Source organism: Meles meles, chromosome 14 (assembly GCF_922984935.1).
Source record: "Meles meles chromosome 14, mMelMel3.1 paternal haplotype, whole genome shotgun sequence".
NCBI lineage: Eukaryota > Metazoa > Chordata > Mammalia > Carnivora > Mustelidae > Meles > Meles meles.
In genome coordinates this window covers 24,850,472-24,867,015 of record NC_060079.1, presented here as the reverse complement: position 1 = coordinate 24,867,015, position 16,544 = coordinate 24,850,472, and the positions used below count along the sequence as shown (strand labels likewise).

The window sequence follows — 16,544 nt, the reverse complement described above, 5'->3', positions numbered from 1 at the left end:
TTATTTTATTACTATTTTTTAAGATTTTATTTATTTATTTGACAGAGATCACAAGTAGGCAGAGAGGCAAGCAGAGAAAGAGGAGGAAGCAGGCTCCCTGCTGAGCAGAGAGCCCAATGGGGGGCTTGATCCCAGGACCCTGAGATCATGACCTGGGCCGAAGGCAGAGGCTTAACCTTACACTGAGCCACCCAGGCGCCCCTTAAATTTTATTTTTAAGTAATCTCTACACCCAGTATACGGTTTGAACTCACAACCCTGAGATTAAGAGGTGCATGCTCTACCAACGGAGCCAGCCAGGTGTCCCTGGATTATTATTTTTTTTTTTTTAATATTTTATTTATTTGACAGAGAGAAATCACAACTAGGCAGAGAGGCAGGCAGAGTGAGAGGAGGAAGCAGGCTCCCGCAGTGCAGAGAGCCCGATGTGGGGCTCGATCCCAGGACCCTGAGATCATGACCTGAGCCGAAGGCAGAGGCTTTAACCCACTGAGCCACCCAGGCGCCCCTGGATTATTTCTTTTAAAGGAGTGTTAGAAAAGGGTAAACAGTATTTCCTTCAGTATCAGTTCAGCTTCTCAAATACTTTAACAACTCTAAATTAGTATCAGAAAGCTTATGAGAATAGGCTAAATTTTTCTGACCCTTTCTTTCACCTTTTACCATTTCATTAAAGATTCCTTAGCATAAAATTGTATAAGAGGAAACCTGACACTCTCACACGTAGTCTTTATTTTTAGTATGTAATGCCAGTACTAAAACTTTTAAGAACTAGTTTAAGGTAAGTTTCTGAAAGTATTTTGTAGTAGCCCCAAGGAATAAATTTCAAAAAACAAAAAGTGTCTTTATAGAGAAAGTTCTTAAGTTAATTGCCTTATTTTGTTTAACCTTTCAGCTACATATTAAATTGACAAAAATATTGTCAATGTAGAACTTTTTTTGTTGTTATTCTTTTAGGGTTTATGAGAATTGTAGATTGACCCTATTTTACATATGATTTGCACTTGCAAATATTAGAGATGTCAGTATAGTTTAAGTCTAAAAGACTCATAAAACTTACTTTACAATACTTTCAGAGAAACCTAGAAATTCTGATCTTCTGATATGTAGCATAAAGTTTCATTACCTTTTATTTTTTTTCATTCATTACCTTTTAAAAAAAAGTTCAATCACTAAATCACTGAAGTATGAGATTTTTTTCATACAAATTACCACCAGTCTCCCTTCTATTTATTTTATTTTATTAAAAATTTTATTTTAAATTTAAATGCAGGAGTTGGTTTTTTCTTAAATGTCTCTTTTTGGTTTTAAGTTCATTTTCCTAGCTTATCAGAATCCTTTTGAATTTTGAATCTCTTTTTATATTGTCTTTCCCTTTTAGCTTTTCTTCTTCTACAAATATACTAAATGAGTTTTCTAGTCTTTATTATAGTCACTAAAAACAGTATTAGATAGGACAGGACCAAAGATAAAACCTTTCTGGCTCACCTCCTTCATTACTCTTTAGAAAGAACTGTTGGACCAACTGTGAATTTACTTACCTCTACCACTATCCCACCTACATTTGTCTATCTTACTGACAAGGCTATTAGAGGAAATTAAGATTTACTGCAGTAGCATGCTATATCATGTCAGACATTATCAAACCTTGCAAAAAAGGAAAATTAGTTTAATTTGTACTTTTCTTACCTAGTCCATGTTGGCTTTTCACATTCTGAGTACTTAAAAAAATCACATCCTTGATTCTCTCTTCTAGAAATTGTTTAGAGATCAATATTAAACTAGTCATTCTTTGCTTTCTGGAAAGTTCCCTTTTTACCTGTTTTTAAAAATTGGGCAGCATTTTCTCATTTTTCATTTATATTTGAAGTTTTTTCAAGACCTTGAGATATGATTTGTTTGGTCCTCGAATTATAAATATGTTTAAATTAGCTGTGTAGGACTCCTTTTAAATTATCACAGACTTTAATTTCTTCATTTAATTTTTGTCTGGTCTTTCCAACTTGAGGACAGTACTTATGGATGGAAAAGATGAAGACACAATTGATCTTGAGCTTTTCTTTCTGTTATCAGTCTTGTTCTTTCTTTCCCCTAACAAATGGTCTACTTGTTCCAAACATAGCTTTAAAGTTTCGTTGCTATCTTATTAGAATTTTGGGGAACCTCAGTTCTTAGTAGGCTTGAACTTTTCTGAGACTTTTCTTATAGGTTCACATCAAGACATAATATTCTTTTTTTTTTTTTTTTTAAGATTTTATTTATTTATTTGACAGACAGAGATCGCAAGTAGGCAGAGGCAGATGGTGGGGGCGTGGGGGGAAGCAGGCTCCCTGCTCCAGGACCCTGGGATCGTGACCCGAGCTGAAGGCAGAGGCTTTAACCCACTGAGCCACCCAGGCGCCCCTCAAGACAAAGTATTATTAAGTGGTCTTTTTTCCTTTTGTACATGTTCTTTAAAAAATCTGAGCTTCCCAAATAAATTAGTTTCTCTAACTGCTTTCTCATCTCATTAGGATTATTTGTCATTACATAATCAGAACTTCATTTCCTTAGAACTTGAAGCACTTCTTGTGCTTTATTACCCTCAGAGGTTTTGTCTGTGAGATCAGACCTAACTTTGAGTTGAACTTGCTGAGATCTTTTCAAATAAAGGGATATTTCTATTTAGGGTCAGGGTTTTCTTCCTTTCCCATTAAGAATTCCAAGGCCAGGGGCGCCTGGGTGGCTCAGTGGGTTAAGCCGCTGCCTTCGGCTCAGGTCATGATCTCGGGGTCTTGGGATCGAGTCCCGCATCGGGCTCTCTGCTCGGCAGGGAACCTGCTTCCCTCTCTCTCTCTGCCTGCCTCTCTATCTACTTGTGATCTCTCTGTCAAATAAATAAATAAAATCTTTAAAAAAAAAAAAAAAAAAGAATTCCAAGGCCATGTTTTATTCTTGATCAGAATTAGCTTTAAATAATTCCTTTTAGGGGCACCTGGGTGGCTCAGTTGGTTAAGTGTCTGCCTTTGGCTCAGGTCATGATCCCCAGGTCCTGGCATCAAGTCCCACTTTGGGCTCCCTGATAAGTGCAGAGTCTGCTTCTCCCTCTCCTGCTGCTGCTCTCTCGCTCTCTGTCAAATAAAATCTAAATAATTCCTTTTGTATTTCCTCTGTAGAGTATGAGCTTATTACTTACTATACTTTCAGTAATTAAACATCCAGAAAACCATTAATGACATACGCAGACTGGCAAACTAAATGGGGAATAACTTAAGCCAAGGGTTTTCAATCCCAGCTGAATTGCTCAAGGTCATACAACTTGTTAATGACAAAACCAGCGTGAAAATCTTGGGTTGATAAAAAACTTGCCTTCTGTGTTTTATTCTATAGTTGATTTAAATTTCTTCTCCTTTTAATTAAGCTATGACGTAGGTAAATGTAGAAACAGAAATTTTGTTCCAGTAATAATTCAAAGGTGTCTGCTTTTGTGATGTTAAGAAACCTGGCTTAAGGGGCACCTGGGTGACTCAGGGGATTAAGCCGCTGCCTTCGGCTCAGGTCATGATCTCAGGGTCCTGGGATCGAGCCCCGAATCGGGCTCTCTGCTCCGCGGGGAGCCTGCTTCCTCCTCTCTCTCTGCCTGCCTCTCTGCCTACTTGTGATCTCTCTCTCTATCAAATAAATAAAATCTTTAAAAAAGAAAAAAAGAAAAAAAAAGAAACCTGGCTTAATTCTTTTTCTTAGGTACTTTGTCAGGAACACATACCTACTTAAGCCAGTTTAAGTCATGGAACTTATTAGAGATATACCAGACATGCAGCTTTGGCTTACATACATGGTGGAAATAGGCTTGCCCCACTGTGAAAAGACAGAGATGTGAATTTAAGCCATTTTGCTTTTAACATGACATGCATACAAACACCCAAGAGATTTTTTAAATGGGTGCATACACACACATGCATCCCTATCCTAAATATAAACACACGTAAATAAAGCAAGGTGTAAGAACAGAAGATGTAATATAGCAGGTTATATAGGGACTAGAATTGGAGCTAGAGAGTCAGTACTGGAAGTCATGGTCAGCATTTTTTAGCTCTGCTTCTCTCCATCTGTTACCTATTGGTTCTTCTTTTCCCACATAGTCTTAACAGAGCTGTCCCAGCTAAGCACTGTGTGACTGCTAGTGCTGGCGTCACCTCATGATTTGAGTACACTGAAATTAAAAAGGCTGCCTTTCAGAAGAGGATGAGCAAAGAAAGGATAGAGCAGAAAACAAACGTATCTACGACAGTTAAGATAACTATAGTTTATATAGGTTTAAAAAAAAAATTTGGGCCTTCAGTGGGCATCAAGGATAGAATGACTTTTTATCTCAGACTTGCCAAAAGGTAGGACCTTTGTTGGCAAGTCTCTGAAGCCTTGCAGTTCAGGGTATCTAATAACAAAACAGTTCTCAGGCCACATCCAAACTGAGTAGCCCCTATCCAGAAACTAGCGAACAGGTGCAGACAATACCATACTTACCTACTTATCCTTTGTTTACCTCGAGCATTTTTATATTTTTGGGGGGTCAGGAACTAGGTTTACAGCACTGTGCATAGGATTTTTTTTTAATTTTTTGTTTTTTTCTAGTAATGTATCTTCATCTGTATAAGAAGGTTAGCCTTTCTCACCATAAAATGGGATTGAAACTAGGTTACTTTACTTCTAGAGCTTGTAGTAAGTTGGTTTTCTTTGACTTTATGAAATGAGGCACAGATAAGAAAAGAGTCATTTCTAAGATTCATATCAGTGTTTCATTTCCATGTTTTTCTACTTCTTGTTTTCTAACTCTGCTTCAGTATGAAAGGTACTTCTCCCTTTGTTAACTGCCAAATAAGTCAAGCCTTTTTAACCTCTTAATTTTAATTAATTTAGTCACTGGAAGAGTACTCTTAAGCCAGGCTGGCTAACTTTTTTGAAATCTTAAATTTCAAATTACCAGTTTAACCAACATATTTACTATTACAAATTTCGGTCCTGAATAGGTCTAATTGTGTATTGTTCCAGTAATGACTAACTTGGAGCTGTACTTGAGGCATGTACTCTCACATGGAGGAGATTATGTAAAAGTACATTGTAAACTATAAACTGCTTTACAAACATTAGTTATTCTTTAAGAACTAAGGATAACCAGGGCGCCTGGATGACTCAGTCGGTTAAACATCTGTCTTTGGCTCAGGTCATGATCCCAGGGTCCTGGAATTGAGCCCCACATCAGGCTCTCTGCTCAGCAGGGAGCTTCTCCCTCTTCCTCTGCCTGCTGCTCCCTGCTTGTGCTCTCTCTCTCTCTCTGTCAAATAAATAAATAAAATCTTTAAAAAAAAAAAAAAAAAAGAACGAACGAATGAACAAAGGATAACCTAGATACTTTCTCCCTCACATATACCCTAAGTTAATCTTTTCATATTCAGAGAACTTTTTGGGTCATCAAATTAGTGTTCCATATTTCCCTTTCCCACAAAAAGCAAAACAGAAACAGAAGAGCATAGTTGAAATAGGGAAAATCAAATAAAAAGATTTAGAGAAAAGGATGCCACAGAAGCCAGTCTGAAACATAATTTATTTGGTTAAGGCAAGTTGAAAAGGAAAATGAAACATTTGGTTTACTGGTTATACAACCCTGTAGGTGTAAAAATCACTTGAGAGTGAGTAACCTATATCAAAACAAAGAACAAAGCTGTGAGAGCCTAAGAGAATCTGTATCTAGAATATTTAAAGAACTCCCACAAATTCACATTAAGAAAAGATGTAGACCGGACGCCTGGATGGCTCAGTGGGTTAAGCCTCTGCCTTCGGCTCAGGTCATGATCCCAGGGTCTTGGGATCCAGTCCCGCATCGGGCTCTTTGCTCAGCAGGGAGCCTGCTTCTTCCTCTCTCTCTCTCTGCCTACTTGTGATCTCTCTCTGTCAAATAAATAAATAAACTCTTAAAAAAAAAAAAAAGATCAGAAACATAAATACAGCAAAACCCAAACAAAATCTAGAATTAACAGCTATTAACATTTCATTGTACTTGCTTCCAGTTTCTTTAAAAATATGTAGAGAGAGAGAGAGAGACTGTCTCTTTGATTCATATCTAACTTCTTGCCATGACAAGTTCCATTCGCGTACCTGCCTTCCCAAGAGCATCACTATCATCAATTATTTCTCTAGTTAATTTTTTAATATTTATATAGCCACAAACAATATGGTACTTCATAGTTTTAAAATGTCATGGAAATATTTGTACATGTGTCATCTTGTTTTTCTTAGTGTTATCTTGAGATCTAGTCGTATTGCTGTGTATAGATCTGTTTTATTCCCTTTAACTCTTGTGTGGTTTTCATAATGTGAAGTACTACATTTTTTTTAATCCATTCCTTTAAGGGTGGGTAATTAGATTGGTTTTAAATATTTCTTCTTTATAAATAATAGTGCAGTGATCAGTTTTATCCTAGTCTTTCCTTTTTTTTTTTTTTAAGATTTTATTTACTCAGAGAGAGAGAGAGAACACACAAGTGGGGTAGTGGCAGTCAGAGGGAGAGGGAGGCCCCCTGCAGACCGGTTGGGGTGGGGGGCCTGACGTGGGACTCGATCCCAGGACTCTGGGATCATGACATGAGCCGAAGGCAGTTGCTTAACCAACTGAGCCACCCAGGTGCCCCATCCTAGTCTTTCTTTTAAGAAAAGTTTTTGTTGTGAAAGTCACCTATTAAGGAGATTAAAGATGTAATCTGGAATCTATAAGATTATCCAAAATGTAGAAGAAAAGGACAAATGGATGAGAAAAAAGAGAACAATGAATAATTACTATCCTAAAAAAGAAACTACTAACAGAAAACCAGTAACTACAGTGAATGCTGCAAAAATGCTTTTAGGATCATCCCTATGTTATAATGTTCTTTAGAAAACGTAAGCATTTCAAGCAAAAGTGGTAGGATTAGGGTCAGTATGCTGCTGTTCATGGTGAAGGAAATCACAACATCTAAACTAGGATTCAAAATTGCTCTGACAACTCTGAAAATAAAAATATATATCTTTTCCATTTATAAATTTGGTACTTAAAAAATATGAAATGTAGCTACTTTCAATATATTTAAAAAAATAATGTAAACCTGCATTACAAAAGCATTACTTTTGGAAAAAACTGCCATATTTTATTCTGAACTAAAACAAAAACACTAGAAGATAGAATAAATGAGACAGAAACAACAAAAAAGATAACTTCTGAGTGTAAGAACATACCAAATGTGGAAGTAAAAGCCTTCATCAAGTACCATAGTAATGAAAATTACTATTAGAGAAACACTCGTTAAAAAAGAAATTTTAGTATCTATTAAAGTGTAAGTATGTTAGAAATATTGAGACAAAAGCAAAAAAAAAAAAAAAAATTAGGTTAGCACCAGACTTAACCCCTGCAGATGATCAGAAAACATACCATCCATATCCTCTTCTGGAAAACTCATACATCCTCCTTGCTGACCAAAAGATGAATCAGAATGTAGAAATTAGAATTGGGGAGGACATAGTATTTAAGATATGGCAGTGGCATGGAAACCATCTAAATAAGAAGTTAACCATAATAAATTCATGAGTCCTTAAACTCAGGGCTATGGAGTCCCTTCATGGTATGCAAAATTTTATGTTTTGCAGAATTTTTTGTGCTATATTTCTAGGGAGAAAGTTCATAATTTTCATCAGATTATGAAAAGGGTTCATGACCCTAAAAGTTTAAGTATCACTATTACATACAGGGGTCTTAAATAAAATTTTAGCAATTCTAATCCTGAGAAAATTAGAAGAGTGAGATGACCAAGTGGAATTTATACTAGTCAAGCAAGAGTGATTTAGTATTAGAAAATCCATTATTTTAACAAAGTAAACCATAGGAAGAAAAACTTAACAGATGCCAGAAGACTTTAACAATTCAATACCAATAATTAGAAATAGAATTATCTTTAATGTGATAGACAGTATATTTCTCTAACATCTATATCCAATGTATTGATGAAACTCTAGATGCATTTTCTTTAAATTAAGACAGGAATGCCTGCTATCATAATTGTTATTCAGTATTTTCCTAGAAATCCTAGGCAGGACAATAGAATATCAAAGAAAACATTATTGAAATGTACACAGTAAAATTATTTGTAAATGATCTTATCTGCCTTGAAAATTCAAGTGTAAAATTGTTGAGCTAAAATAAGGTTTTATTAACAGTCACAAAAAATAAAAATGTGGAAGTCTGTACCATTAGAAAATGTGGCATAAAGTCCCCATTCACAATACCAAAAGGTAAATAAATGGGACTAATCATAAGAAATGTCTAAGTGAGGAAAATTAAACCTAAAAATTTAAATAAATGGATAAACTTACTACGTTCCCCTTAATGGGAAAGCTATAAATAACAAAAATGTTAGTTCTTTCCAAATAAATTTATAGATTTAATTTAATACGAAATCCAGTCACTTGGATTTTTTTAAATTGCCAAATACTATAAATTTAATCCCAAAAGGTAAAAAATCAGAAAGCAGAACGTGTTCAAAAGGAAAAATAGTGACAGAGGACTTCCCCTGATAAACCTCAAAATGTTCCATCAGCCTATGGGGGAAAAACCACATTAGTATTGGTTTGCATCAATTGGTAACAGTTGCATTAGGAGACAGAATAAGCCTAGAAATAATAGAACATTTCATGTACTTATAAGAATGAAGGCTATGAATAAATTAGTAAGTCAAAAGTTACACAGTAAAAGACCTATTCAGTAAATGACTGGAACAATTGGGTATCATTTGGAAAATTTAGGTTAGATCTTCATAGTACATCAGAATAAATCCCAGATGAAACTGGACTCCCAGCTCATGGAAAAATTAATTATAAAATTAGTCCTAATAAAAATTAAAAAATAATAATAAAGATTAGATGTCTTCTCATTACCTTATGTCATCATGGCTTTATTCATAACATTATTTACACTTTATTTTAGATACTTAGTTGTCTGCCTAAAATGTAAACTCCTTGAGATCATAGAGCTCTCATAATTATTTCTGTAGCACCCAGTGTATAGCAGGCACTCAAGACATCTGGTGGAAGAATGAATGAGTGAGTGAACAAATAAACCCCTAATAGGAAATTGGACAAAGCATATGAATAGTTAATGAAAGGGGGGAAAAAAAAGACCAGTAAACATAAAATTATGTTCAAATTCTCTGTTACTTAGAGAAAAACATTAAGGAGGTAATAAAGTACTGTTTTTCATTAATCAAATTGGTTAAAATTTTTAAAATAATAATTATGTCAACATTCATATGGTATTAATTGGTCCAGCCTTTTTGAAAAGCAGTTTGGTAGTCTGTATGGTTTAAAATGTAACTCCTAGCACCATGATTGTGATCTCTAAATGTTATTTCTCATTAAGCAGGAATGGCTTTGGAGGAATGGCTGATTCTAGACCTGAGACTTCTTAGGACAGAAAGCAAAGAAAGCTATCAAAGACTATCAAGTGTTAAGAAAGATGTAGGAGCAAACTTGGAGGAGCTCCCACTGGCCAAAAATCACACAGTTTGAATGTCTAAAGGAATAATCACTGTAATTGATTTAAACACATTAAATATATAAAAATCCATGGGTTCCTGATAACATTTTAAAAATGAGTCACTTTGGTAGTTGCTAGGATACAACTCACCATTCTGAATTCTAGTAAATAAAGATAAAGAATCAAGCATTTATCCTGCTTCTCCTATATTCACTGTATTTCAGATAACCCAAGAGTTGATGAGGAAAATCTCTTCTTTATCAAAGAATTCCATCCAGAAAATGCAGTAGAAATGGTAGAATTAGAAAATTGTTACTTTTACAATGTCCCCCATCCCCAAAGAAATTAGGCTAGTGCTGTCAAATTAATGGTGATAAACACAGGTTTTTGTTTTGTTTGAAACTTCAGATTTTTTGAGAAATACATGCAATGAGATACAGCAGTGTTAAATTTCTGTAAAAGTTTCTAGACTTTTACATCTTTGTATTTTTGTACTTGTGAATTGGTAGCAAACCACTGGGGACTGACACCACCACACCTTGAGTAGCATTGGCCTAGATAATGATCATGAGTGAATAACAACTATTAAGTGAAAGAAAAATCTAGAACACCCCTCCCAGCCTAAGAACTTAAATCTAATCAAGCTTCTAGATCTGACTGATTTAAAAATAGAGGGACAAAGGGATGAGTTAAATGACACCACCACAAGGGAAGCATCAACCAAATTCTGGAATGGGGGAAATGCTATAGGACAAATAACACAATTTATTAAACTTCAACAAATAAATGTCATAAAATGAAGAGGGAGGGGATATTGCCATAAGATTAGAGGGGAAAAGACAGCTGAATCAAATAAAGTGTGTGGGACTTTTTGAATTCTATTTCAAACAACCGAAACCAAAATGTGAAGATGAGTCATTGAGATTGTATGTTTTTTAAAAGCCTTGTTAGTTACACATACTAAATTATTTCAGGTAATGTTTAGGATTTGCTTTAAAATACTTCAGCATATTCTAGTGTGGGACAAGAGGAGGAAGAATAGAAGTAAAACAGGCAGCACGTTGATAGTTGAAGTTTGGTAACAAGTGTCAAAGATAAAAGCAGACATTAAAGTGATGAACTGGTTTTATTCAGTCGCTACTGACAGAAGGGGAAAAGCTGAGCTCCATTCAAATTTGTGCTGGGGTGACTAGTGTTTTAGAGGTGAATGAGGAAGTAGAGATAGAGGAAGAGGGGAACTCAAGTGAAAAATTACGAAGAGTCAGTGTGAATGCCTCTGAGGCCAGCTGAATGTGCTAGCTGAAAACCATCAAAGTTAATATGTATCCTCCCACAGAGACGGGCAGACAGAGGCCCTATGCTTGCAGACAATTAACTTTCAAGGGAAGAGCCTTCAGGACCTGGAGAAACATACTCCTGAGTTGTAGGAATTAAATACACATCTTTAAGGAATGGAGGGAAGATTCACAATTGTAAGCCCTTTTTAGTAAATGCTCTAAGAAAGGTGGAGGGGCTTATCTTCAGGTGTTGGCTAGAAGAAACCTTAAACTCTCCTGACAGCCTTGAGCTTTCGCAGGCAGCACTTCCTTGGGAGACTTGGGTCCTCCTAGAGACATGACCTTATGCTGCTAGAAGCCTTGCTAGAGTTTGGTTGACTTAGTGCAGTGGTTTGGATAGAGACATTGTGTGCTGAGAGTTCTACAGTGCTAACAAGTACCTGGGGGTCCAATATAGCAGAGTTGGTTTTTTTTTAATGAGAAAAATACACAACTATATATAGGTTTGCAGGTTTTATTAATAAGAGGTTATTTAATTTATTTTTTTTTATTTTTAAAAGATTTTATTTATTTGACAGAGATCACAACTAGGCAGAGAGGCACCAGAGAGAGAGGAGGAAGCAGGCTCCCTGCTGAGCAGAGAGCCCGATGCAGAATCTATCCCAGGACCCTGGGATCATGACCTGAGCCGAAGGCAGAGGCTTTAATCCACTAAGCCACCCAGGCACCCCAATAAGAGGTTATATGTATTCTTGTTACCCAGTAATTCATCTTAAAGGATGTATCTATCATATGGTAATAATCAGGAATTTGGTCAAGGATATGTATGAGGATGTTCATCAAAGTAGTGACCTATAGGAAAATTGGAAACAAATATTTTTATCATTAAAAGATTTATAAATACAGTACATCCTTTCATGTACTTTTCATCAGGAGCCATTGATTGATGATGAGGCTCTACAAAAGCAAGCATTCATAAATTGCTGGAAGGTCTGACCCCGTGGAGAACAGCTTGGCAATCTTTTTTTTTTTTTTTTTAATATTTTATTTATTTATTTGACAGGGAGGGCGCCTGGGTGGCTCAGTGGGTTAAAGCCTCTGCCTTCGGCTCAGGTCATGATCCCAGGGTCCTGGGATCGAGCCCCACATCGGGCTCTCTGCTCCGCAGGGAGCCTGCTTCCTTCTCTCTCTCTGCCTGCCTCTCTGCCTACTTGTGATCTCTCTCTGTCAAATAAATAAATTTTTTTAAAAAATCTTTATTTATTTGACAGGGAGAGAGAGATCACAAGTAGGCAGAGAGGCAGGCAGAGAGAGAGGGAGAAGCAAGCTCCCCGCCGAGCAGAGAGCCTGACGAGGGGCTCGATCCCAGGACCCCGAGACCATGACCCGAGCTGAAGGCAGAGGCCTAACCTGCTGAGCCACCCAGGTGCCCCTAGTTTGGCAATCTTAACAAAATTACTAATTCATTTTCCCTTGACTTAGTACTCCCACTTCTGGAAACATATTCTTTTTTTTTTTTTTTTTTAAGATTTTATTTATCTGACAGCAAGAGAGAGAGAGATCACAAGTAGGCAGAGAGGCAGGCAGAGAGAGAGAGGGAAGCAGGCTCCCCGCCGAGCAGAGAGCCCGATGCGGGACTCAATCCCAGGACCCTGAGACCATGACCCGAGCCGAAGGCAGCGGCGCAACCCACTGAGCCACCCAGGCGCCCTGGAAACATATTCTGAAGTGTTATCATTACATGTTTGAAATTGTTATGTACAAGGTTATTCGTTACTTTCTGATCTGTGATAGCAAAAGATTGGAAACAATAGAAGACTAGTTAAATAAATTGTGGAATTTATGCAGAGGAGTGCTATATAGCTGGAAAAGGGATGGAGAACCTCATATCGGTGCATTCAGTATAGTAGCCACTAGCTACATGTGACTATTTACATTTGAATTATTTGAATAAAATTAAATTTGAATTGATCAAAATTAAATTTAAAAACCAGTTTTCCGGTTACATTAGCCACATTTAAAGTTCTCAATAGCCACATGTGGCTAGCGGGGCTATGAAATTGAACAGCACGGGTATGGACCATTTCTGTCAATGCAGAGAGTTATTGATGGTGTTGCTTAATATAGTGAGCATCAAAATATCTCTAAAATACCTATATGACTTTTATAATAAATAACAGATACCTAAAGATAGAAAATATTAGGTAAAACAAAACTTAGGTACTTTATGAAAGATTAAATCTCGAGTTCTATACACATGGAATCTTCTCACAGATTTTTCTTAAATCGGTAACCTCTCCGTTTTCTTGTGTCAGCTGATCATTTTCATATATGTCAGTATGAGGCCAGGTGGAATACACATTACAGAAGAAATGAAATTGGCATAATTATTGCGGGATTCTTGATGAATTAGTTTAGTTTTGTTTTTTTAGCAAGCCCTTCCTGTTTTTTACAAGCAAGAACTTCTAACCAAGCATGCCTGAAGAAGTAACATTCTCAAAGTGCATGCTCCAAATGGTAGGTGCTGTAGCACAGAGTTACAGCTATAATCACAACTTTCTGGGGGTATTCTGAAATTAGGTGGTGGTATAATAGGAAGAATATTTGGTCTTTGTCCTGGTCGCTCATTTAGCTTCTAATACTTTTGGAATTTCCTGAAGAATGAGTGTCTTTGGCGTGGTAATGAAATGACTTGGTAATGGGCTCCCAGTTAGCTTCAGAGTGGAGGCTTGTAACGAAAAATTAAGCCTCCACTAGAAGCTTGAAACTTGGGCGCCTGGATGGCTCAGTTGCTTAAGTGACTGCCTTTGGCTCAGGTCATGATCCTGGAGTCTTGGGATCAAGTCCCGCATCAGGCTCCCTGCTCAGCAGGGAGTCTGCTTCTTCCTCTGACCCTCTCCCCTCTCATGCTTTCTCTCTCTCTCTCTCAAGTAAATAAATAAAATCTTTAAAAAAAAAAAAAAAAGGAAGAAGAATGAAACTTTCAGTCCTACCTACCAGCCTCCAGTGAGGGGAGAAGGGCTGGAGATTCAGATAATCTCCAATGGCAAATGATTTAATCAGTGGTGCTTACATAGTGAAGTCTCCATAAGAACCTCTAAGTGGACAGCATTCTATAAGCTTCCTAGTTGAAGGCTTTGAGGTGTTGGAAGGGTAGCACACTAACTGGTAGGCCAGCTCCATGCCCCTTCCCACTTCCCTTGTTCTATGTACGTCTTACATTTGGCTATCCCTGAGCTGTATCTTTTATTATAAACTGGTAATAGTAATTAAAACATAGTAATATTACTGTAATAGTAATTAAAATGAATCTTTCTATCAAACCTGAGGAGGGCATGTGGAAACCCCTGAGTTGGTCAGAGGTTTAGCTGGCGTGGAACTTACGTTTGGCATCTGAAGTAGGGACAATCTTGTTGGGACTGAGGCCTTTAACTTCTGGTATCTTAGGCTGGCTCTAGGCACATAGTGTCAGAACTGAACTGAATTATTGCACACTCGGTTGAAGAGGTGGAGCTGGAAAAAGACACCATGTATTTGGTGTCCAGAGGGGAAAAAAACCTTGAGGTGTAACTTTTACATGGTTATAGAACATGATAAGTAAAATATATATCAGAGTCTGGCTTGTTTTAGTGATATCCAAAAAAAAAAAGGGGGGAATTAATTTACACCTTAGTGTGCATTGTTTTTTAAAAATGGGGAATTACATATATTTGAGATACTAATGAGTAATTAATTTTAAACAGATCCGCAAAAAATAAGGAAATTTCTCCTTTGGCAAATAAAGTTGCATACATCAGAGAAAAGAAATCATCTTTGAATCTATCTTACCGAAGTCATGATTGCTCTCGAACTTGTCTAATGAAAGTACCACTAACCTTCAAGGGAGAAAACCCTCTGCAGCTACCAATCAAATGCCATTTCCAAAGACGACATGCAAAGACAAACTCTCATTCTTCAGCACTCCATGTGAGTTATAAAACCCCTTGTGGAAGGAGTCTACGAAACATCGAAGAAGTTTTCCGTTACCTGCTTGAGACAGAGTGTAACTTTTTGTTTACAGATAACTTTTCTTTCAATACCTATGTTCAGTTGACTCGGAATTACCCAAAACAAGAAGAAATTGTTTCTGATGTGGATATTAGCAATGGAGTGGAATCGGTACCCATTTCTTTCTGTAATGAGATTGACAATAGAAAGCTTCCACAGTTTAAGTACAGAAGGACTATGTGGCCACGTGCATATTACCTAAACAGCTTTACCAACATGCTTACTGATTCGTGTGACTGTTCTGAGGGCTGCATAGACATGTGAGTAGAAAAACATGACATTGCAAAAAGTCTTCTGAATGTAGGGGTACTTGTCAGGAAGTCCTGCTGTGTATCAGTTTGTCTGTTTGTCAGTCTAAACTCCATTCACTAGGAATCTAAAATGGAAAATATACTCTATCACTAGCAATAGAAAAGAGAACTCTTTTCCAAATATTATAGTAATTTGAAAGTTATTTCTTCCAAAGATGAGTATTTCCTTTAATCTAGTACCATAATCATAATAGCAACAAGTCTAGCTAATGCCATGTAGCAGAGCCAGATACTTACAGTGTTACACATACACTTGCTACACAAGTGCTTTACATATAGTTTTTTCCGTAATCCTCACAAAACCCTGTGACGTAGGTAATATTACTTCTGTGTTATAAATGAGAAAGTTGAGAAGCCAATTTTAAGGTCATAGGGCAAACAAACTAAAGAGTCAGTGTTTGAACCCATGCTCTTTACCACTAAGATCATAACCTGAGCCGAAATTGAGAGTCAGACATTTAAACCAGACACCCCAACTCTATATGATTTTTGCTTTAACACTGTAGACACTAACCTTAATATAACATGTACCACCATTATACATATTTTCATCTATATGTCAAAAACTACAACAGAAATCACAAAAGCAAAGGCTGAAACCTGCTGGGATCTGGAAATGACACAAGCACTGTGGCTAGGGATTTTAACTCTTACAGGAATGGAAATTAAACATATCCCATGCATGGCAGAGAGTGGGCACTAGGTTCTCCAGGGGATGGAAACAGGGAGGGACCTCTACAGGACTGGAAAGTAAGCTAATTATCTCACATAGCCTAGAATGGGATTAACAACAATGGTTTTAGAGCAGTGAAACCCATAGTCACAGCCAGAGCAATGAGGAAAGGAGTCAACATAAAGGAGCACCCAGGAGTAAACCCCATAGAAAGGTAGGATTTCAGTAGCACACAAAGATGTGTAGGACCATGAAGGCAGCATGAGTCCCAAGAAACGGGAGCATTCACACATGACGAATCCGAAATAAATATGATTAAAAGAGACTTTATTTTTTTTTAAATATTTTATTTATTTATTTGACAGAGAGAGAGAGGTCACAAGTAGGCAGAGAGGCAGGCAGAGAGAGAGGGAGAAACAGGCTCCTCACTGAGCAGAGAGCCTGATGCGGGGCTCGATCCCAGGACCCTGAGATCATGACCTGAGCCGAAGGCAGAGGCTTAAACCACTGAGCCACCCAGGCGCCCCAAGACTTTATTTTTTTTTTAAGATTTTATTTATTTGAGAGAGAGAGCAAGAAAGAGCATAGGAGAGCAGAGAGGGAAGGACAAGCAGACTCTACTGAGTGCAGGCCCAACATGGGGCTGAATTTCACAACCCTGAGATCATGACCCAAGCTGAATTCAAGAGTCAGTTGCTCAA

At 37.1% G+C, this 16,544-nt stretch overlaps 1 protein-coding gene across 10 annotated transcripts in view; it reads left to right on the top strand.

Moving 5' to 3' along the window:
• SETDB2 (SET domain bifurcated histone lysine methyltransferase 2) overlaps nucleotides 1–16,544 on the top strand; it is a 98,170-nt gene that overhangs the window by 23,880 nt on the left and 57,746 nt on the right. For all 10 annotated transcript variants that reach the window (XM_045978446.1, XM_045978437.1, XM_045978436.1 and 7 more), the window contains one exon: nucleotides 14,556–15,119. In XM_045978446.1, coding sequence (XP_045834402.1) covers nucleotides 14,556–15,119 — 564 coding nt within the window. The remainder of the gene's footprint in view (nucleotides 1–14,555; nucleotides 15,120–16,544) is intronic.